We start from the raw sequence: 24,225 nt of genomic DNA, 5'->3' as shown, positions 1-24,225 counted from the left end.
TTTAATGGCCGGCACTCACCTCAGCTGAGCTCCCGCTCGGCAGTTTGAAGGATTAGGCCCCACCCACAAACACCATGAAACGCCCCCCAATTGGTCAACCATCACGTCACTCAACGCTAATGAGCGGTAGGATTGGTCAACCGCTAATGAGCAGATTTTGTCTGTTTTTTGTATACTGTCCGAACAATTTTTGTCTGACCAAAAAGTAAATACACCTATGAGACTCCCCTAATCATAAGCTTTCTTTTGATATAACATATGTGTAGTTACACTCTATAACTTTTGAGTGATGCCACAGACAGACAGTTTTATATATTATATTATAGAGATAGATAAAAGTGCCAACTGCCTCCGGGTTAGAGTCGAGATTCACCTTTTTAACACTTCAACCTCCCACCTGATCCCCCAACCCACCCATTTATGAAGTTAAAATGCCCCATTGTCTGGCTCCTGTATTTCATAGTGCAGCATTGCTTCTCTGGGAAATTTACTATTCATGTGGAGCTATTTCCTCTGTGCACGTTTTCAAGGATCAATGATGTGAGTCAATAATTTTCAGGGTACAATACTAGCCCCAGCAAATGGATTCCAGATAATGACAACATGAGATCTCAGTCCATATGGTGTTTATTCCAGTTCTCTTTGTGAGCACATTGAAATAATCAGTTTCAGTTACTTGGAGACTGTGTCCGTAATGATTTGTTCACAATCCTAACTAAGGATTGTAAAAGGATTTAGTTGGCTGCACTAGTGGTGAATTATACACAGAATCACCTGTGAAAATATAGCAGAAATAGTATCAGGGTAAGCAAAAACCTGATATTATGCAAAATCCCTTCAAAGAGAATGTGCCAATAGGATTTATACAGTTCAGATAATAGTTCAGATAACAAAGAAATCATCTCCTGATAAAGTGAGAAAATAAAATTTGAGTTATGAAACTTGAGAGGATATATTCATTGCACTAAAAAAAGAAAACGTATTGATGAGAAATCATAATTTGGAAAATTTGCATAAGTAGATTGGATAACATTTATAAAGTACAGTTTCTTGGATAAGTCATACCACAAATACATGTTCAGAGGGCAAGTACAATTATATTGCACTGATTTAATCGCATGTACTAAACCTCCCCTTTGCCCGAGCTGAATTTAAAAATCTAGATCAATATTTTGCACCAATGATATGAAGCAATGTTTCATAAATCGGTTACAAAGGCTTGGGAAAAATTTAGCGCTAATGAATAGCATTAATTATACTTAACATTACATCAGTCCTAGTAAACCTGGTTACAAGCAAACATCCTGTTTCATTATTAAACTCAAGATAGTATTTGGCAACTAAGCATTTACATTAGTGTCTCACCATCTGGAATCTCTTACTGATACAATATATACAAAAAGAAAAAGAAAATGCTCCCTTCAGCGCTAGATATACTAGAGAAAAGGTAAGCTGTCTTATAGAAAGAAGATTAAAAGAGAGAAGCAGATAATAAAAAATGCAGAGGTGAACTGGAGCAACTCAACTATGGGTTGAAGGTTGAGGAATTAGTGAACAAAACTACTTTTGAAGATGTAACATTCAGTATGTATTTACAACTCTCAAAGAGGGACTTTTGGTTTCTTGGTTTTAGAAGCACATAATAAAATTCAAAAGAAATATTTTGTGTAGAGATAAGTATAATTAATATTGGGCCATATTTTTCGATCGGAGGCTTCCTGCGTGCGGAGGCCTCCGGTCTGGAAAAAATCTATGCACTTACCTGAGGGCTCCAGAGGTCCGGACACTTCCGCTCCTGGGCCTCTCCAACTTGAAATGTGCAGGGCCCACATATCCCAGAGGCGCATGCGGTTCGCAAGCATCCCTGGGATCACATGGGCCATGGGGAGCCAATCAAAGAAGGGAATCTCCCTTCATACACTTGACAGATAGACCTGTCAAATATATGAATGGAGATCACCCCAAAAATATTGTAAAACATTAAATACATTTTTTTTTAAAGACACATTTTTAAAATTAATTGAAATTACAATAAATTGCAAAAGGCCCCAAATTGTTACTTCAGAAATACATTCACAGAATCACAGAATCACAGAAACCCCACAGTGCAGATAGAGGCCATTTCGGCCCATCGAGCCTGCACCGACACATATCCCACCCGATCCCCGTAACCCCTCCACCAACACATATCCAACCCTATCCCCGTAACCCCATGTATTTAATCCCCCTAACACTAAGGGTCAATTTATCATAGCCAATCAACCTAACCTGCACATCTTTGGACTGTGGGAGGAAACCGGAGCACCCGGAGAAAACCCACGCAAACACGGGGAGAATGTGCAAACTCCACACAGACAGTCACCCGAAGCCGGATTCGAACCCGGGTCCCTGGCGCTGTGAGGCAACAGTGCTAACCACTATGCCACCGTGCCACATTGGCCCAGAAATTCGGGTCCCAACGCGTGAGTACGCACGGGGTACTCACGTGTGGACCCGATGGAAGTGCCGGTTTCTTGGATGCACTACGCATGCGCGGGAAACCGGCACTTCCGATCCTCTGAACGAAGGGGTTCAGAGGTCGAACGCGTGCGCTTTGAACTTACGTCTTTTTTTAAACAGGTTTTTCCGTGAGGGTAAGTCTTTAGATTTTAGAAATGTAAAAACCAGGCGTAAGGACTGCATTTTAAAAGGTAAGTGGTCAATTAATTAAAATTAAAACATTTTTTCCACAGGTTTATTATTTTTAAATACTTTAAAGCAAGGTAAGTTTATTTTTTGCCCCTTTTTTATAAAATTATTTTTTTCAAAAATTTAAATGATTGTTTAAAATAGTTATTTAATGTAATTTATAGTTTATTTAAAAAGTGTGATTTAAAAAAAAAATATTTGAAGGTTAACTACTGTTTTGGGCCCTCAGCATTCTTACGTTTTGACAGGTCTTTCTGTCAATCTTATGAATGGGCTTTTCCCTCCTCCGATTGGCTGCCCATGGCTCACGTGATCCCAGGGGACGCATCGCACTAACTACACCCCTGGGACACGCAAGCACAGCGCGTCGGCCTCTGGGCCAGGCCCCGGAGAGGAATTCCACGCAGGCCCAGAGCTCAACTGCCGGCACGCTAGGTAAGTGTAGGTCAGGGGCTTGCACCCGTGGGAAGCCCCCGACCCGAATTTCTGGGCCATTGTGGTTACAACATGGAAACAGGCCATTCGGCCCAAGCAGTCCTTCTAAGCGTTTACCCTCCACACGATTAAATAGTCCTAATCCATTTACCTGCCCTGGTGCCATATCCCTTCATCCACCTATCCAATCTAATCTTGAATGTTGACAGTTTCTGTTTCACCACTAACCCTGGAAACAGTTACACAATCTCATAACTCTGTGTAAAGAGGTTTCGGTTGCTCTCTGTTCCAAGTCTCTTATAATTAACCTTGCATCTAAGGCCTCTCTTTCTAGACCCAACTACTGGAAACAAGCTACTTCTATCTATTCTGCCCCACCCTTTCAGAATTTTAAAGCCCGTATTGATCACTTTCCCCAAGATACTCGCTTGCTCCATTGGAAGCAGATGTTAAAAGGAAGGATTTTGTTGGGTCCTTCCAGGGCCTTCTCTCTGAGTGGCCTGGCACCAATGCTACATTTGGATTGGCTACTGGAGGACCTTGCAGGTATGACGCACCTTGCGGGGTTACACTCTGCCGCACTTGTGCCAGCAGAGCAGGGCCCCAAGGATTTCAGGGCCAAGTTATTAGTATATGGGTTGATAAGTGACTTGCACAAGTATATCAAACAAAATCTTCAACTTTGCCGATACTACTGAAATAGAAAATATAGCAAAAAGAGATAAATAATGCAACCAGATTCAGAAGGATTTAAGATCCTTTGGGTAATTGATCCATCTAATTACAGGAAGGATACTAATGTCTCGAGAGGGTACAAGCAACAAAGATGACTCCAGGTATTGGAAATTTAAGTTCTGAAGAAAGGTTAAGAAAGCTTGGGTTGTTGTTTCCAAGATTACAAATGGAACTGATAAAATTGATCCAGACAAATTGTTCACTGTGGCAAAATGGTCAAATTACAGGAGACAAGATACAAATTAGGAAGTTAGGAGTAAGAAAGGAAGCTGGGTTAAACTTTATCATCCTAAAGGTAATGGAGTTGTGAAACATGTTACTGGGAAGGACATTGAAGCCCCCAGTATGAATGGGTTCAAAAGACGATCGTGTATTTTTGGAGAAGAGATTGAGGGATAAGGTTAAAAGGAGGCGGGGTAAAGATGTTTGACTGATAGAAATTGGATAGAATTGTGGTGCCTACTGAACTTTTCCTGTTCCTAAAATGCCGAGTACACAGGATTGATATGTCCTTTAAAGCACTGGTGTTAACCATATTCGTCTAAAACTGAGCCACCTGCATCCTGTTCCAGTAATCCGTTTCCCCCATCCTCACCAATCTCCTTGGCTTCCCATCTAAAATTATACGGAATACAGAACTTTTAATTTTAGAGTTAATTTAAGTTATACAACATGCACATGGGTATATAATTTAAAACATGAATAAGAAAGCTTGTAACATTGGATGCAGAAGACTTGCCTGTGGTTTCTGCTTTACTTTATTTGCTACTTCACGAAACTTAACTCTTGAGGAAGGAAAGGGCAGTTCATCACCTCTTGGTCTCTTCATGTCCTCTTCATCTACCTAAACAGGTCACAACATTGAGCTGACCACATTATTGTTGAGGAACAGAGCGCACCTGTAACCTTTAGTTCCTGCCTGCCATATTTTGGGATTTTGACTATTTGGTCACAGAAGGATTCTGGTATAATTTATATTAAATTAATATCAAGTCAAATTCAACTCACAAGAAGTTAAATCCATAACACACAGCTTCTGGGAAATGCAGATTAGATTCAGACCAAGCAACTATCCAGATTGCTTGAGGCACGGATATTTGTTTAGACATTCCACTGATCACCAACACCTATTATTGTTGGGATGAGCTCATCAAGGGTAGCAAGTTGCCAGGACACCAACACCTGAAAGGGCAGTAGCCAGTTCAACTGGTAGATCCCAGGACACAGAGAGCTGGGGGACGGGTCAGACAGAACTTCCTCTCCAGCTGGGAAACAAAGGACACAAAAGCACATGTGCCGGGATTTTGCGGTCAGCAGTGAAGGAACGGTGCTCACCATTCATTATGCTTACAGCTGCCCACAGGCTTTTCGTGGGCTTTTGTGTGGCAACTTATGGTAATTAGAGATCCATTTCAGCGCAGCCTTCCTCTGCACAGGATCTGGGACCTGTGTGAGCAGAGCAAGCAACAGCGTGTCTCTTCAACCAATCAGATTGAAGAAGAATACTTACTGAGACACAATGGGGCAGAATTTGCAGTCGTTACGACGGCGTACTCTCATACTGCCTTTGAAATTGTTCGCAAGAGCATACGCTAAATCCTGAACTTGCAATCTGTCAAGTTCCGACTAGTGCAACTAATAATAATTTTGAATTTAAAAAAAACCTCTAACAATAATTAAAATCTGAAGGAATGAGACTTCACATTGGAAAAGTAAATTTTCAGTGCCAGAAAGGTTGTTTGGTAGTAATTAAGACTTATCACCAATGTTCCCCCTAAGGTATGCGACCGTGCACCAATCGGGAAGTCCCGTGCCTCACCAGCTGCTACTGCTGGAAAAGATACAGCACATGCACTGCCGCTGCAGAAAATTTAAAGGGACCGCGCACCAAAAAAAGGGAACATTGCTTATCACACCGTTAAAAATTCACTTACACTTGAATGGAAAAGCTACAACATTTTCTGGTGTGCTTAGTGGAATACCGCAACTTCAGGCCCTTCATGTGTTTTAATGCCAAGTCTATTGGCGAGATACCGGTGTAACGAAGCTTGTGGAGGAGTAGGGCAAATCACACAGCAGCTTCCTGATTTCCACGTTTTACAGCGCTTGTGCAGATGCCGGACGTTGCTGTCCGATTTACTCCTTAGCAACAGTGAGTTAATAGCCTCACCATTATGATTACCGCAAAATAGGGGCCATGGTCTGTCAGTACGGAAGATATGTTAAGGAAGACACGTGGAGAGTGAGCAGCTCTCGTTAAGGTAGTGCTAATCTGATTCAGAAGATTTACTGGTAAGAGAAGATATATTTAGTTTGAGAACAGGGACATGTGGTGTGTTTTGTTGTTTTCTATGTTACGAGGAGTGCTATGAAATAAGTCATAATGCGTTGAAATCATTACTCTGCTTACAAAAATAAATCCACCTGCGCATTTATAAACTTGTCTTGCTAAAGTACTCATCAAACCACCTATCGGAAGATTGTAGGAGCACGTGTGACAGCTTGTGAGAGATTACAATATCCAATTCACATAACAAGGCATTTTATTATTACGACCCCTGGGTAATGTAATCATATGGCTGCATATTGGGCAGTAAAGGTAAACACCTGAAAGCAAAGCATGTGGTGTCTTCTTACAGGAGAGACTGATTACATGGAGAGAATTGCTTGTGCAGGCCTGAAATTTAATACACTTGCCTAATAAAGCATCATTTTTGTGTGTTGTACAAATGTTCGTTTCCTAATGGAATACAAAATAAGCTTCTTGATGCTTTACATCAATAAGAAATTAATGAGGCACTAAATAAATTAGAGTAAGTTTAAGAAGGTCTGTATTTTAAAATAAATGGTTGTTGCACTTAACAATTAAAACAGAATGCAAGATAGTCCAATTTATAGTGCTGTTTATTTTCTTTGTTCCATACCCACTGACAACTATCTTAATGCAATATCTTCCACGTCTTCGCCAAATAACCACTGACCTGGCAGTCAGAACATCGTTTAGTACTATAGTGCAGCTGTTGCCTTACACTTTTCATTACAAGATTCCAAAGGGAAACGAACATATATGTGCCCCGCTGGACTGCCAAGTGAGATTCATCACTTACAATACAGCCTGGTTGACTGTCAAGATATGCACACTGCAATAACTCTGCTCCAGCTGCTGCTACAAGCAGCAAACATCAACATATGTGGGTGCACCAATTGTTCACACAACAGGTGTCAATGTGCTCCATACAGTTTACACCTCTTCATTCAAAGTTGACTCAATTAAAATGACCTTTTAGCACTAAATTATCACATTAATTTATTTGAATTAAGCAATGAAAATAACAGCAATCATTTGAATTTTTAGCACAAACAATGACATATATATGGAATAGATCATAGGTGGAATAGAAGAGTGTACTACTTTGCAGAGTAGGAAGAAAAAAAATAGGAACATAGGAACAGCAGTAGGCCATTCATCCCCTCGAGCCTGTTCCCCCATTCAATGAGATCATGGCTGATCTGCGACCTAACTCCATATACCCGCCTTTGCCCCATATCCCTTAATACCTTTGGTTAACAAAAAGCTATCAATCTCAGCTTTAAAATTAACAATTGATCTAGTAACAATTGCTGTTTGCGGAAGAGAGTTCCAAACTTCTACCACCCTTTGTGTGTAGAAGTATTTCCTAATTTCACTCCTGAAAGGTCTGGCTCTAATTTTTAGACTATGGCCCTGGTCCTAGAATCCCCAACCAGCAGAAATAGTTTCTCTATATCTACCCTATCTATCCCTGTTAATATCTTGAAAGCTTCGATCAGATCACCCCTTAACCTTCTAAATTGTAGAGAATATAACCATTTTTTGTGTAATCTCTCCTCGTAATTTAACCCTTGGAGTCCAAGTATCATTCTGGTAAACCTACGCTGCATTCCCTCCAAGGCCAATATATCCTTCCTGAGGTGTGGTGCCCAGAACACACAGTACTCCAGGTGTGGTCTAACCAGGGTTTTGTATAACTGCAGCATAACTTCTACCCCTTGTACTCTAGTCCTCTAGATATAAAGGCCAGCATTCCATTAGCATTTTTGATCATTTTCTGTACCTGTTCATGACATTTTAATAATCTATGTACCAGGACCCCCCAAGTCTCTTTGGACCTCCGCTGTTTTTAGCTTTTCACCATTTAGAAAGTACCCTGTTCTATCCTTTTTAGGTCCAAAATGGATGACCTCACATTTGTCACAGCTTTGCCCATTCACTTAATCTATCGATATCCCTTTGTAATTTTATGCTTTCATCTATACTGCCTACGATGTTGCCCATCTTTGTCATCGGCAAATTTGGATATGTGGCTTTCTATGCCAGCATCTAAGTCATTAATAAATGCTGTGAATAGTTGAGGCCCCAACACAGATCCCTGCAGGACACCACTAGTCACATCCTGCCAATTAGAGTACCTTCCCATTATCCCTACTCTCTGTCTCCTGCTGCTCAGCCAATTTCCTAACCAGGTCAGTAATTTGCCTTCAATTCCATGGGCTTCCACTTTAATTTACAATCTCTTATGAGGGCCTTCTGGAAGACCATATAATAACATCCATAGACATTCCCCTGTCACCTCCTCAAAAAATTCAATCAGGTTTATCAGGCATGACCTACCTTTCACAAATCCATGCTAGCTCTCTCTGATCAGCTGAAACTTTGAGTTGTTCAGTCACCGTATCCTTAATTATAGACTCTAGTAATTTCCCAACAGATATTAGCTAACTGGTCTATAATTCCCTGGTTTCCCTCTCTTGCCATTCTTAAATAGCACAATTTTCTAATCTAACAGTTCTTGAATCGAGAGAACTTTGGAAGATTATAATTATGGCATCTGCAATGTGCTCACCTTTAAAACCCTGGGGTGGAAACTATCTGTCCTAGGGATTTGTCACTCTTTAATGCCATTACTTTCTTCATTACTGCTATTTTACTTGTGCTAATTTTATTGAGTCCCTGTCCCTGATTCAATATTAGTTTCCTTGGGATTTCTGGCATGCTATACTCTTCCTCTACTGTAAATACTGACGGAAGGTAATTATTCAACATGTCCACCATTTCCTCATCATTGGCAATATCACCAATAATCATTGACACTCTCACCATTAAAGGGACATTTTCTTTAAAAGAACAGTCCACAACATCAATCTACAATTTAGATTTTCCTTAAATTATGAAATTCATCCCAATTCAGATTTTATTCAAATATATATAAAATTCACTTCAGAATATCATACAAAAATACAACGGGCCTGAATTTCCAATTGGAGGCTTCCTGCCTGCGAATGCCTCCAATCGGAAAAAAATCTACACACTTACCTGCTGGCTCCGTAGGTCCCGACTTCCGATCTTGGGCCTCTGCTCTACGAAATGCGCAGAGGCCCAGGTATCCCAGGGGCGCATGAGGTTTGCAAGCATCCCTGGGATCACGTGGGCCATGGGGAACCAATCAAAGAAGGGAATCCCCCTTCATACTTTTGACAGGTCCGTAAGGACAGGTCTGTCAAAAGTATGAATGGGGATCACTTAAATAACAGTTAATCATTAAATAATTTTTTTTTAAATCACATTTAAAATTAATTAAAATTACATTAAATTAAATATTTTAAACAAAAATTTTATTTTTTGAAAAAAAATAAGTTTTTTTACGGGGCTAAAAATAAACTTACATTTTTTTAAAAGTATTTTAAAATTATAAAAAGAGTGAAAAAAATGTTTTTTTCTTTTTAAACTCTTGCCAGGCGTAAGATTTTTAAAGACTTTCAGCGGGCGGAAGTTGTGCAGAAAGCGCAACTCTCTGCCTGCGGAGGCCCTTCTCCCGGACATGCGTGCCATTTGTCAAGAGGATTCCAGACAGATCGCAAGTGCCGGGTTTGAGCGCATGAAACATAACATAGACTTGCGCGGTCTCTACGGGTGCGTACACACCTCGTAAAAAAAATGGAAACAAATGGAACAAAATAAACAAAGTGGCAGCATCAAATAGGAAGTGAATGGAAATCTATGAAAAAGATGAGGCAATAAAATAAATGAATATGAAGCTTATACTTTATCAATTATTAATACTTTTAAAAGTATTTTCTCACCTCAGTGTCAAATCGAGTGACTGACTCTTGGTCTCTGAGACGTGTTAGACGTCGAGAAGTTGCACTCGCTTCCTCTTGCTGGATAGCACTCTGTGCTTTAGTCTAAATAACGTGTTTAAAAATGTAAATATTAATTCGACAAGGCATAATATGCACGTGCGTGTGTGTGTGTGTGTATGTGTGTGTGTGTGCGCGTGTGTGTGTGTGTGTGTGTGTGTGTGTGTGTGTGTGTGTGTATATATATAAGATAGATATATATATATATAAAATATAAATAAATATATATATAATTATTCAACTCCAATGAAATCAGTAGGTCCTAACACAACCAAGCCACCTGTCTTCACCTCCAAGATCAGTCGCCGACCCTTTCCTTGTAACACTCAAACACTAAACGTTCTGTCAGCTCCACACCGGGTACAGCAGCTGTCCTGATAACACCAGGTTAAACCAAATACAGTTCAATTGATTTAAGGAGGCAATAGTGTTTGCTCAAATCTTCACAAGAATTCTTCATTGTGCATGCAATTAAACAAAGTACAATCTAATTCAATGGAACCAGCTCACATCAATCTGCTTCAATGCTATGCTATCAAACATCATTTGATGCACATGCAAGACATTATTATGTCAGAACTAGAATATAACATTGAGAATTGTAAGGACATATATTCAGTTAATAAATGGGAAAAAAAGTACAAAATGAAAGACGTTTAAATAGAGAGAAAGATCTAGGTGATATTCTAACTATGATAAGGCAGGATCTGGCCAAAGTGGACTGGGATCAGCCACTTGTAGGAAAATCCACATCAGAGCAGTGGGAGTCTTTCAGAAAGGAAATAGAGAGAGTACAACGCCAACATGTTCCTGTAAAGGTCAAGGGTGGGACCAACAAACCCAGGGAACCCTGGTTGTCAAGGGATATACAAGAATGGATTAGGAAAAAAAGGGAGGCTTTTGGCAGATACAAAGGACTAAAAACAGTGGAAGCCCCAGAGGAATATAGAAAGTGCAGGGGGGTACTTAAAAAATTAATTAGGAGAGCGAAGAGGGGGCATGAAAAAATACTGGCGGGCAAAATAAAGGAAAATTCCAAGCTGTTTTATAAGTATATTAAAGGGCAAGAGAATAACCAGGGAAAGAGTAGGGCCCATTAGGGACCAAAGTGGCAATCTGTGTGTAGAGCCAGAAGATGTAGGTGAGGTTTTAAATGAATATTTTGCATCTGTGTTCACTATGGAGAAGGGTGATGTAGGCATAATCAGGCAGGGGGGTTGTGATATACTTGAACAAGGTAGTATTGAGAGGGAGGAGATACTAGCAGTTTTAGCAGGCTTAAAAGTGGATAAATCCCCAAGCCCTGACGGGATGTATCCCAGGCTGCTGTGTGAGGCAAGGGAGGAGATTACAGGGGCTCTGACATAAATTTTCAGAACCTCTCTGGCCACAAGGGAGGTGCCAGAGGACTGGAGGACAGCTAATGTAGTACCATTGTTCAAGAAGGGTAGTAGGGATAAACCAGGGAATTACAGGTCAGTGGTAGGGGAATTATTGGAAAAAATTCTGAGGGACAGAATCAAGGATAGTCAGCATGGCTTTGTCATGGGGAGATCATGTCTGACCAATTTGATTGAATTTTTCGAGGGGGTCACTAGGTGTGTGGATGAGGGTAGTGTAGTTGATGTAGTCTACATGGACTTCAGTAAGGCTTTTGACATGGGAGACTGGTCAAGAAGGTAAGAGCCCATGGGATCCAGGGCAATTTGGCACATTGGATCCAAAATTGGCTTAGCGGTGATGGTCGAAGGTTGTTTTTGTGACTGGAAGCCTGTGACCAGTGGTCTACCGCAGGGATCGGTGCTGGGTGCTTTGCTGTTTGCAGTGTACATTAATGATTTAGATATGAATGTAGAAGTTATGATCAGTAAGTTCGCAGATGATACGAACATTGGTGGAGTGGTAAATAGCGAGGAGGGAAGCCTCAGGCTACAGGACGATATAGACGGGATGGTTAGATGGGCAGAACAGTGGCAAATGGAATTTAACCCTTAAAAGTGTGAGGTGATGCATTTTGGGAGGACTAAAAAGGCAAGGGAATACACAATGAATGGTAGGACCCTAGGAAGGACAGAGGATCCTTGGTGTGCATGTACATAGATCCCTGAAGGCAGCAGCACAGATAGATAAGGTGGTTCAAAAGGCATATGGGATACTTATATTCTATGCCTCGGCTAATGAAGGCAAGAGCAGGGAGGTTATGATGGAGCTGTACAAAACGCTAGTTAGGCCACAGTTGGAATACTGTGTGCAGTTCTGGTCGCCACAATATAGGAGGGATGTGATTGCATTGGAGAGGGTGCAGGGGAGATTCACCAGGATGTTACCTGGGCTGGAGCACTTCAGCTATGAAGAGAGACTGGACAGGCTGGGGTTGTTTTCCTTAGAGCAGAGAAGGCTGAGGGGGGACTGATTGAGGTGTACAAAATTATGAGGGCATAGATAGGGTCGATAGAAAGGAACTTTTCCCCTTCGTAGAGGGGTCAATAACCAGGGGGCATAGTTTAAAGATAAGGGGCAGGAGGTTTAGAGGGGATTTGAGAAAAAACTTTTTCGCCCAGAGGGTGGTTGGAATCTGGAACTCACTGCCTGAAAGGGTGGTAGAGGCAGGAACCCTCACAACATTCAAGAAGCATTTGGATGAGCACTTGAAATGCCATTGCATACAAGGCTACGGACCAAGTGCTGGAAAATGGGATTAGAATAGACAGGGCTTGATGGCCGGTGCAGACACGATGGGCCGAAGGGCCTCTTTCTGTGCTGTATGACTCTAGGTGTAGTAGTTGACCAATTAGGGAAAGTGTTGCTGTGGGGCATAGACAAATGGATCATCAGTACAAATCTGTCCACAAACAGCAAAACTGAAAGCTGTTCTATTCTAAAAAGTGTGATGCAAAATTATCTGAGCAGTAACAAATGTCAAAACTTTTGGTCTCAAACAAATACACTTCATTCCTCTCCTGCCAGAAATTTACATTTGAGGGTAAATAAAATCACTAGAGTTTTATTTTGATTAATTTCCAATTTGCATTTTCCCCACAGTTCACCAAATGCACCCACAACAATGGAGCAAACAACGGCTCTTAAATGTTAATTTTAAAGTTTAACTAGAAAAAGGAAGTAACACATAATGTTGAACATATTTAGATAATATAAAAAAGACGAATGGGACAGCTGGCAGTGAGTGACATGCAGTAATTCAATGGAGTGGTTCTGATGTCAAAGCACAAGAGTGAACCTTGAGTGCCTTATAATCAGCAGAACCCAAATACTGAATTGTCGTCTGAACTCCCTTCCAGACAGTCACTGTTCTTTTTGAGCTGTCCATTTCAACTTTTATGGTTATGTGCTGCATTCTCTGAGTGAAAGGTGATCGGAGTTTAGAAATTCAAGGGACCAGTACTACACTATCTTTTTTTTTAAAAAGCGGTGGATTACCAGGATGCAAATTATTGATTGCGCATTATTATAAAGTGCTACCGGTGACTAAAGACAAACTTTAAGGGCTCGATTTTCCAAGCCCCATGGAGGCAGGAGTGGTGGGAAAATTGCAGAATCGGGGGGCAGGAACCCATCCCGCCCCCAACCCGCCTCCATGCCAATGTCCCAGGAGGTGGGTAGCTGACCTGTGCTGGGAGACGCCTCCGAGGCGGGAAGGGAATTAGTGCCAATTAACTGCCTGTTAACAGGTAGTTAACAGGCAGTTTTTTGCCTAATCCCTATATTTAGCCCTGAAGTGTGGGCTTCCCGACGGCTCCGAACCACGCCAAGTTAGCGAGGCGGACCGCTGGTCTGCAGGGGTTGAGATGTCCGTTGTGCAGGTGAGTGATGGGTGCATGTGTGCAGAGGTAAGTGTGTGAGGTAAGTGTAAAGTGTTTTAATAAGTTTTACTTACCTTTACTTTCTCCTGCAGGCTTCCTTCTTCAGTTCTCGGGAGTCCCTCAGCTCACCAGCACAGACAGCAGAATGGCTGCTGAAATGTCAAAAGCTGCAGCCTCGGCTTTCTGGTCTGGAGAGCTCTCTAACTGAGTCTGAGTAGAAGGACTCAAGTTAGAAGACAGATTGTCCGTGTTTGTCAGCTTCACAGAGCCATCAAACGCTGATTTTTCATCTGTCAAAAGCTCGACAGATGAAATGTCAATCGCTGACGTTACCAGTAACCAGGTGTCCCTTAATTGGCCTGCTGAGCCCGCTGGGTGGGCTTAACAAGGTCAATCAAGGGAAAGTAGCGTGGGTTGGCCACAAGTCGATGGAGGCGGGACTACAACCCAAAAAGTGGGAGTCCCGCCTTCAAAAGCTCCCCATTGACAAAACCCAGCCCTAAGGGTCTAACAAATACAAAAATACAGCATGAGACTTGTACAACATGGCCATATGCATTCACCAATATTAATTGCATTCTCTATTTTGTACTTATTAAATAGGAATTTTAAAAAATTAAGATTTTAAAAACAAAACTGCAGCACTTAAAAGTAACATTTTAGCAGCTAGTAAGGTATTAGCCTAACAGACTACCTTGATGAAAACTTAAAATCATCCATGCTTCGTAAACAACACGTACCCTTGCCGCTTTCAGTTTCTCCCTCATTTTCTCTCTCATAGAGTATTCAGCAAAACTTGTTCTTGGGGTGGACACAGGAAGAGGAGGAAGAGCTGAGAGGCGATAATCAACAGTAGTTATTATGAGGAAGAAAAACATAAATGCATTGTGTTGAAAGAATAGTTTGGACTCATCCCTCTTCAACACAAAATGATTGCATAACCCATCCCACAAAAAGGATGAAGCCAACAGAATTTGTTAGAGCTTATTCAAATCCACTACTAAAAATGAATTCTCTAGATAAAAATTATTCAAAATAAAATGACTTATTTTATATGGATGCTTTTAAGACAAAACACGAAATCCTTGAGCAAATTACGAAAAAGATCTATCAGAAAAACAGCATTAAAAGTTGTTTTGTTTGCAGTGCCTCTCTCGGTGACCAGGCTGCACTCCATGGCAGCAGGGAACCATTAAAGGTTGTGTACACCCGTTTACTGGAAAACCAGCGGTCTGGGAAAAATTACTGTTACCTCAGTAGGCCAGTCTTTTTATTGGAGGCTCCAGATTTATGACCATTACCTCATCTTATCCAGGAATATTCCTTAAAAATGTTGTTGACAAGTTACGTAGTTTTTCTGGCTTGTGACTTTTCCTTGTAAACAGCCAAATCAATTTAACATTTTCCTGGAAATAGGAATTTAGCTGTTTCTTTGCCATAAATCTGAATGAGAGTTATAAACCACCTTAATTCTATCAGTTCCATCCACAATAAAATAAGTAAGACTTGCATTTATATAGCGCCTTTCACTACCTCAAAACGTCCCAAAGCACTTTACAGCCAGAGAGGGGGCATGCAAGAGAGCGAGTGAGAGAGGCGTGTGAGAGAAAAAAAGAGGGGGCGCGCAAGAGAGGCGCGTGAGAGAAAAAGAGAGGGGGCGCGCACAAGAGCGAATGAGGACACGCGAGAGAGGAGAGAGCTAGTCAAGTTATCACATGGTGGCACCCTTAGTCAGTAAGCATGGAAGCCAACTGCAGCAACCTCACACGCCCCCCTCTTTATCTCCCAAACTCCCCTCACTCTCAATCACACTCCCTCCTCATTCTCTCTCCCTCCCACATACTCGCACCCCCACCCACACTCTCACTCATTCACCACTCTCCCCCCACCCCACACTCACCACTCTCCTCCCGCCCACACTCACCACTCTCCTCCTGCCCACACTCTCACCTTCTGTTGCCCATCTTAACTAATTTAACAGAACACACAATATATTGTAAAATAACAACAGAAAATGCTGGAAATACTCAGCAGGCCAGGCAGCATCCGTGGAGAGAGAAACAGAGTTAACGTTTCAGGTCTGGGACCCTTCATCAGAACTGGAAAAAGCTGGAGATGTAACAGATATTAAGCAGGTGCAGAGGCGGCGGGGGGGGGGGGGGGCGGTTAGGAGGGGAGGAAGAAATAGAAAGAATATCCTGTACTTTTGTAAGAGGCAGGAAAGATAAAATGTTGCAAATGGGAATGGCAAAAATCATACTGCATGAAAAATGGGGGCAGGGATAATTATCTGAAATTGTTGAACTCAATGTTGAGTCCGGCAGGCTGCAAAGTGCCCAATCGAAAGATGAGGTGCTGTTCCTCGAGCTTACGTTGAGCTTCATTGGAACAATGCAATAGCCCGAGGACAGAGAGATCAGAGTGGGAGTGAAGCAGTGAATTAAAGTGACAGGCGACCGGAAGCTCAGGGTCACCCTTATGGACTGAACGGAGGTGTTCCGCAAAGCGGTCGCCCAATCTGCGTTTGGGCTCCCCAATGTAGAGGAGACCGCATCGTGAGCAGCGAATACAGTATATTAAATTGCAAGAAGTACAAGTAAATCGCTGTTTCACCTGGAAGGGGTGTTTGGGGCCCTGGACAGTGGGAAGGGAGGAGGTAAAAGGGCATGTGTTGCATCTCCTGCGCTTGCACGGGAAGGTGCCAGGTGAAGGAGCAGGGTTGTTGGGGGTGATTGAGGAGTGGACCAGGGTGTCGCGGAGGGAGCGGTCCCTTCGGAATGCTGAAAGGGGAGGTGAGGGGAAGATGTGTTTGGTGGTGGGATCATGTTGGAGGTGGCAGAAAATGATCCGTTGAATGTGGAGGCTGGTGGGGTGAAAGGTGAGGACAAGGGGAACCCTATCGTGGTTCTGGGAGGGAGGGGCAGGGGTGAGAGCAGAAGTGCGGGAAATAGAACAGACACAGTCAAGGGCCGTGTCAACCACGGTAGAGGGGAATCCTCGGTTAAAGAAAAAGGAAGACATGTCAGAAGCACTAGTATGGAAGGTGGCATCGTCAGAACAGACGCGGCGAAGACGGAGAAACTGGGAGAATGGAATAGAGTCCTTACAGGAAGCGGGGTGGGAGGAAGTGTAGTCCAGGTAGCTGTGGGAGTCGGTGGGCTTGTAGTGGATGTTTGTTGAAAGCCGATCGCCAGAAATAGAGATGGAGAAGTCAAGGAAGGGAAGGGAAGAGTCGGAGATGGACCATGTGAAGGTGAGGGCAGGGTGGAAATTGGAAGTAAAGTGAATGAACTTAACCAGTTCAGGGCGAGAGCAGGAAATGGCACCAATACAGTCATCGATGTAAAGGGAAAAAGAGGTGAGGGAGGGGACCTGAGTAGGACTGGAACAAAGAATGTTCCACATATCCCATGAACAGGCAGGCATAGCTAGGGCCCATGCGGGTTCCCATAGCAACGCCTTTAATTTGGAGAAAGTGAGTGGAGTCAAAGGAGAAGTTGTTCAATGTGAGAACAAGTTCAGCCAGGTGGAGGAGGGTGGTGGTGGATGGGGACTGGTTGGGCCTCTGTTCAAGGAAGAAACGGAGTGCCCGAAGGCCGTCCTGGTGGGGGATGGAGGTGTAGAGGGATTGGACGTCCATAGTGAAAAGGAGACGGTTGGGGCCAGGAAACTGGAAACTGTTAAAGTGACGGAGGGCGTCGGAAGAGTCGCGTGTGTAGGTGGGAAGAGACTGGACAAGGGGAGAAAAAATAGAGTCGAGATAGGAAGAGACAAGTTCCGTGGGGCAAGAACAGGCTGAAACGATGGGTCTACCAGGGCAGTCCTGTTTGTGGATCTTGGGAAGGAGGTAGAAGCGGGCTGTGCGGGGTTGGGGGACTATGAGGTTGGCGGCCATGGAGGGAAGATCTCCGGAGGAGAGGAGGTCAGTGACACACTTGGAAACAATGGCTTGATGTTTGCTAGTGGGGTCATGGTCCAGGCGGAGGTAGGAGGAGGTGTTGGAGAGTTGGCGTGCAACTTCTGCACGGTAGAGGTCGGTTCGCCAAACAACAACAGCACCACCCTTATCAGCAGGTTTAATGATAATGTTAGGGTTGGATCGGAGAGAATGGAGTGCTGCAAGTTCAGAGGGAGTTAGGTTGGAGTGAGTGAGGGGAGCAGAGAAATGGAGACGGCCGATGTCACGTCTGCCTGCCGGACTCAACATTGAGTTCAACAATTTCAGATAATTATCCCTGCCCCCATTTTTCATGCAGGATGATTTTTGCCATTCCCATTTTCAACATTTTATCTTTCCTGCCTCTTACAAAAATACAGGATGTTCTTTCTACTCCTTCCTCCCCTCCTAACCGCACCCCCCCCCCATCTCTGCACCTGCTTAATATCTGTTACATCTCCAGCTTTTTCCAGTTCTGATGAAGAGTCCCAGACCTGAAACGTTAACTGTGTTTCTCTCTCCACGGATGCTGCCTGGCCTGCTGAGTATTTCCAGCATTTTCTGTTGTTATTTCAGATTTCCAGCATCCGCAGTATATTGTGCTGTTTAAATGAAATACTTTTCATTTTATATGTATTGTACAGCATAGACGTCCAGGTAGTGCTAATATTTTAGGTTATACACACATATATAAATATATACATGTACAGTCGAGCCATATATTTAACCATTTCCTACTGGTGTGGAGATGCCGGTGTTGGACTGGGGTGGGCAAATGTAAGAAATCACACAACACCAGGTTATAGTCCAACAGCTTTATTTGAAATCACAAGCTTTCGGAGCACTGCTCCTTCGTCAGGTGAAGTGGAGAGATGCATAAAAACACAGCTTATATAGTTAGAGAATAATGTCAGATGTTTACAGGTAGTCTTTCTAACTGCCATTTATCACACCTCGGCAGAGCGATAATCACAGCAATCAAAGGTGTAAATGGTGTCCAAACAGGTCAGTCAGGAAAACATTACATCAAAGAGCAATGAGGTGGGGTTACAGGCCGTCCTCATGGGTGCGGAACTTGGCTATCAGTTTCTGCTCGATGATTTTGCGTTGTCGTGTGTCTCCTGAACCGGGATCTTGGGTTCATGTCACGCTACATGTAACCGCACCGGACGTAGGGTCATCCAGACTCGAGTCGTCGTTGGCTTGTTCTCTCCACACAGATGCGGCCGGACCTGCTGTGATTTCCAGCAACAAAAAATGTTTTTTGTCTGTTTTTTTGTTTTTCATACAGACCCCAGCATCTGCAACATTTGACCCCTTGTAACCCCACCTCATTGCTCTTTGATGTAATGTTTTCCTGACTGACCTGTTTGGACACCATTTACACCTTTGATTGCTGTGATTATCTCTCTGCCGAGGTGTGATAAATGACAGTTAGAAAGATTACCTGTAAACATCTGACATTATTCTCTGACTATATAAGCTGTGTTTTTATGCATCTCTCCACTTCACCTGACGAAGGAGCAGTGCTCCGAAAGCTTGTGATTTCAAATAAAGCTGTTGGACTATAACCTGGTGCTGTGTGATTTCTTACATTTCCTACTGGAGTAGTGAAACATTGTACATTGTTTCAGTGTCAAGACGACTGGCAAATGTCATCGTTTTATTAGAATATTTTAGTCAAACTAGTGATTTTTAAAGTTGAGATGGCAAAAGAATTGGTGTAATTTACAGATGGAAAACATACAGGTGATTACTCAAAACAGTAGAAAGCATGCAACATTAATCATTTTTTGTTAAGAACAGATTACTTCTTTGTCGATGAGTCATTATGTTCTCGTCCAATATGGATTCTTCAGGATGTAAATCATCAATGTCATCAATGAGCTATGAACAAGAATATGAGTCAGTGAAAATAATGACCACAAATATTTCCCAGATTGAAGAAAAGCCATTAAAATACAAAAAATGTTGAGGTTAGAAACGGAAATAAGTGGAAAAAGCACCTCAAAAATACACATTCCAGGGGATTATTGGCTCCACCTGCTTGAAGACCTCAAATTTATTTTGCTGTAATATAGCCGATACAGTTTAGCACTAATGCTTAAGAAATAAAACACTAATGCTTAAGAAATAAAACAATGTCTTTTGTGAGGAAAAATAATGAAACTTTTCCATCCAATCTGCTGAATCTTTGACCTTTGCTACATTGATATAAAGACACTTTCTACCAAGACATAGGGGAAGAAATAAAAATCACCAATCATCACTAAGCTGCTCTTGGACAGCTTGTAGTGCATGTACCAAGCAAAAGGTCTGGAAGCTAGTCTCCCTCCTGACCTCTGTTGCAACTGGCGCACAACCTGGGAAGAACAGAGAAAAGGAGGGAAGATTAACTTCTGGTTAAAAAATGGAGCCGGGTTTGTATATGCACCAAGGAATTGTTTTTAGAATGGAGGATTAATAAACTGTTGAATGCCCTTCTTGGGCAAGTTTAGAGGCACAAGAAATAAATTTTAAACAATACCAAGGTAGGGAAGGGGGCTTTCCTACACCATAAATGGCCATGATGGTTTTGTTTCAAGTTTGGGTTGAGTAAGGACTCAATATTCATCCTCTCTGCACACAGTGGCCACCGTACGTATTGAGTAAAGAATGCACTGCAGCAACCCACCAAGCTTACTCCGATGGCATCTTCCCCATTTCATGGCCTCCATCACCAAGGACAGGAGCAGCAATGTTGTGGGAACCTGGTCACCTCCAAATCACATACTATCCTGATTTTGGACATGTATCATTGCTTCATCGTCACTAGCTTAATATCCTGGAATTCTCTACCCAGCACCAGGACTGCAGCAGTTCAAAGAGAGGCCCAGCATCAACTCCTTAGTGCAGCTAGGATTGGGCAATAATTGTGGTCTCGCGAGTGTCAACCACATCCAGAGAATACGAGAAACAGTTACGTCAGAATGGATGAAAAGGTTAATATGTAAGTAAATAAATATGGATATTTTTGTGGGATTCTCCTGATCTGCTGTCAGAACTTTGGCAGAAATTCCAGGTGATTTATTAAGCATGTTTGCTTAAATCAAGAAAAGCAACAGGTAGACATCAAGTGATCTATACATTTCTAGAGTAGAAATACCAGGTATAAAGAGAAAACATCAGCACAAACACTGATGCACTTTATGGAAAAACATACGGGCTTTTTTCTTCTTTGTCTTTGGGCTTTCACGGTCCGTTTGAGGTTCTCTACCTGTTCATCCTCATTTGGAATTTCCTGCATAAATCACAATACAAATGTACTTCTAGCCAATAACTGGAGAAAGCCAAGGTAGCCACAATCTAATAGTAATAAAAACATTTGAAATGAGCTTAAGGAGAACATATGGGGGAAAATGTTCATCTTCACCGCATGGGTAGTAATCTGGTGGAGTGGATCGCCCGCCCATCATAGATCCCGCCCAGTTTTCATTCCAAGTTAGTACATTCCAAGTTAGTACAACAACAAAGGCACCAAATTGGAATAGGGCAGATTTCAGAAAGATGAGGAGTGAGCTAGCTGAGGCGAGATAAAATGATACACAGAACTGTAGACCAATAATATTTTTTAAAAAGGAGATTGAAAAGATACAGAAGGAGACTATTTCAAGTTTCAGGGTGCCATTGACGAATGGAAAGATTAGAAACAAACTAAAATTGAAGAGTCCAGCACAGACTCGATAGGCCAAATGGCCTCCTTCTGTGCCGTTATGACTCTAACAGGGCATAGGGGACTTAAAGGTGTGATGAAAGTGAGAGGATACAAGAGAATAAGGAGGTTAAGAGAGGGATAAGGAAAGCAAGGAGGGTGTGTGAAGATAGGATCCCCCAAAATTAGAAAGAACATTAAGTATTCTACACATAGAGCAGTAAAAAGATAATTTTTTAATGTGAGGTAGAAGTCGCGAGAGAGGAGGATAAACGGAAATTGGCTGGGATATTTAAGGAGTACTTCACATCAGTATTTACTAAAGAGAAGGATATTGGAAAGGGGGTAAATCCTGAATTGGTTAAAGCAAGATGAAAGTATTATAATAAATTAAAGGAAAGTATTAGAGAAGATAGTAAAGCTAAAGGAAGATACGGTGCCAGGATGATAGGTTACATCCAAGGATCATGAAAGAAATAGGGTAAGAAATAGTAGGAGCTCTAGAAATTATGTTTAAGAGTTCTATTGAGAGTGGCCAATGCAGTACCCATTTACAAAAAGGGAGACAGAACTAACTCAAGTTAATTTCACATCTGTGGTAGGAAAAAATGTGCAATCTTTAATTAAACATCAACTTACTAAATATCTAGATGAAGAGAAAATAATTAGCAGTCAACATGGATTTCAGAAAGGAAGACTGTGGTTGACAAACCTGACAGAGTACTTTGAGGAAGTGACAGCACGGGTGGATTAATGCACGGGCCTACGGTGCCTGTGCCCAGAGGCCCCAGCCAAATGTGGGGCCCCTGGTAAAACCCATCATAGTGCAGAAAAACTGTGTACAACTGCCCATGGCCCCAACAGCTCTGGGTGACAGATATGGTGGACGGGGAAATATAGTGCATGGTACCACACAGGAGACTACTGGAGAAAAGAGGTATGGAATTAGGGGAAAGGTAGCAGGGGAAGGGTAGAAAACTGGTTAAAAGGGTGGCAAGAGAGATTAGGGGATGGATTTTAAGTTCAGGACGCGCTGGGAGCGGGGGTATCTGGTAGTGCGCGGGAAACCCGGAAGTCAGTGCAGATCATCTGTCAATGGCCTTTTAGCCCAGCCACTGCATTACCATATAATTTCCAGGTTGCCAAATCAATTCTCGTCAGCGGACGTGATGACGACTAGCATGACATGATTTAAACTCCAGTATTTAAAGTGACACTTCAAAAATGCAATTTGAAGGAGTTTGGAGTTGGGAGCAAAAGAGAAGGAAGTGGGAGAATGGAGTCAAGAATGTCAAAGGCTGTGCCTCGGTTCAGTGACGCCTCCCTGGTTATGCTGCTGGGGGCTGCGAGGACCTGGAGGGATGTACTGTTCCCTAGCAACGGGAAGAAGAAGCCGGTTGGGGACACCAAGGCGGCGTGGTTGGAGGTAGCGGAAGAGGTCAGCAGCAGGAGCGTGCCACGCTCCTGGATACAATGTAGGAAGCGGTTCAATGACCTAAGCAGGGCAGGAAAGGTGGGAGCAATGGTACATTGCCCTACATCCTGATGTGCGTATCACCCCAACCTCCTCACTCTGCCTTCTCAAGCCTACTCCAGCAAATCACTCCTCACGCCAACTTATGTGCAGGTAAACACATCCCTATCTGTCTATGCACTGCCTCACATCCCCATCTATCTATCCACCACCAATACTCACCCTCACCCTTATGAAATGTCATGCCTCTCCCTCAACAAATGCTCTCCATCCATTGGGTGAACACATCCCATTACTCTCACTCATAGGGGTCTTCTTTCCCTCATTGCAGGAGAGCACAGAACACCAAGGAGAGACAGAGAACCGGAGGTGGCCCTCCGCAGATCTCACAGCTAACAAGTATAGAGGAGGGGGTGCTGGAAATCAGCGAAGTCTCAGCATGCTTGGCCATCATGGATGGGGAGATGGGGCTTCCCAGCTATCTGGTGAGAATTAAATGGAGTCACAGGGCTCGATTTTGCCAGGCCTGAGGAGGCAGGATTGGAGGTGTGTGAGGTGTTAAAATCGCAAAATCTGGCGGGCGGGCCTGATCCCGCCTCCAAGCAATTTTCCCACATGCGAGTTTTCTGACCCCGTCTCCGTGAGGCGCGATAGGCCCTTAAGGCCCTTAAATTGGGATTATAGAGGCACTTAACTGGTTGTTGAGAGGCCTTTCTGATTTTAACAGTTTTCCCACGTGCTGCACGCCTCCTCTGAAACACGCCAGTGAAACCTGGGTGCAGCACAAGTGGATTGCTTACTAACAGCTGCAGCTCCACCATTAAAAAGGAGTTTTCAATAATCATCATTTGCAGGTGGCAGAACTTTGTTGTCACAGGTCTGGGGGAACTTTTAACAGGCCTACTCATTGTGGAAGTTTGGAGCCTGACACCCATCTCCAGTGTGACCTCCTGGGAAACCCCTCTCCCCACCTTGAATGAGCGCTTCCTCAACTGAGGTATATACCAGAAGAATGGGAACCATTTATTTCCTTTCCTCCTGGACATCAGATTCGGACGAAGACCAGCCGCAGCAGCAGCAGAACCCTGAACAACAGCAGCACCAACTGCAGGAGCTCCAAGCTGCTGCTCACCCACCTGAAGCTGCACAGGCCAGAAGGCGCCAACGCATGGAAGCCCGTCGGCGCAGGAGATACCCCCCAAACAGGGTCTACAGGCAGAGGATCAGCTACCTCAACATGACTGAGCAGCAGTGCCAAAGGAGGCTC

General features: G+C 43.0%; 1 protein-coding gene across 6 annotated transcripts in view; it reads right to left on the bottom strand.

The window, feature by feature from the left end:
- Positions 1–24,225, bottom strand: part of cc2d2a (coiled-coil and C2 domain containing 2A) — a 317,140-nt gene that overhangs the window by 263,020 nt on the left and 29,895 nt on the right. For 5 of the 6 annotated variants that reach the window (XM_085966208.1, XM_085966216.1, XM_085966224.1 and 2 more), the window contains 5 exons: positions 20,996–21,073; positions 19,605–19,680; positions 14,597–14,688; positions 9,979–10,080; positions 4,598–4,702 (listed from right to left, as the gene is read on the bottom strand). In XM_085966208.1, coding sequence (XP_085822334.1) covers positions 4,598–4,702; positions 9,979–10,080; positions 14,597–14,688; positions 19,605–19,680; positions 20,996–21,073 — 453 coding nt within the window. The remainder of the gene's footprint in view (positions 1–4,597; positions 4,703–9,978; positions 10,081–14,596; positions 14,689–19,604; positions 19,681–20,995; positions 21,074–24,225) is intronic. The other variant, XM_085966233.1, reaches the window with a different exon arrangement.

This window comes from Somniosus microcephalus, chromosome 2 (genome assembly GCF_052327205.1).
Source record: "Somniosus microcephalus isolate GS21.2 chromosome 2, FLI_Smic_1.0, whole genome shotgun sequence".
Taxonomy (NCBI): domain Eukaryota; kingdom Metazoa; phylum Chordata; class Chondrichthyes; order Squaliformes; family Somniosidae; genus Somniosus; species Somniosus microcephalus.
The sequence above is the reverse complement of the archived record's forward strand: the minus strand, read 5'-3'. Positions and strand labels throughout refer to the sequence as shown.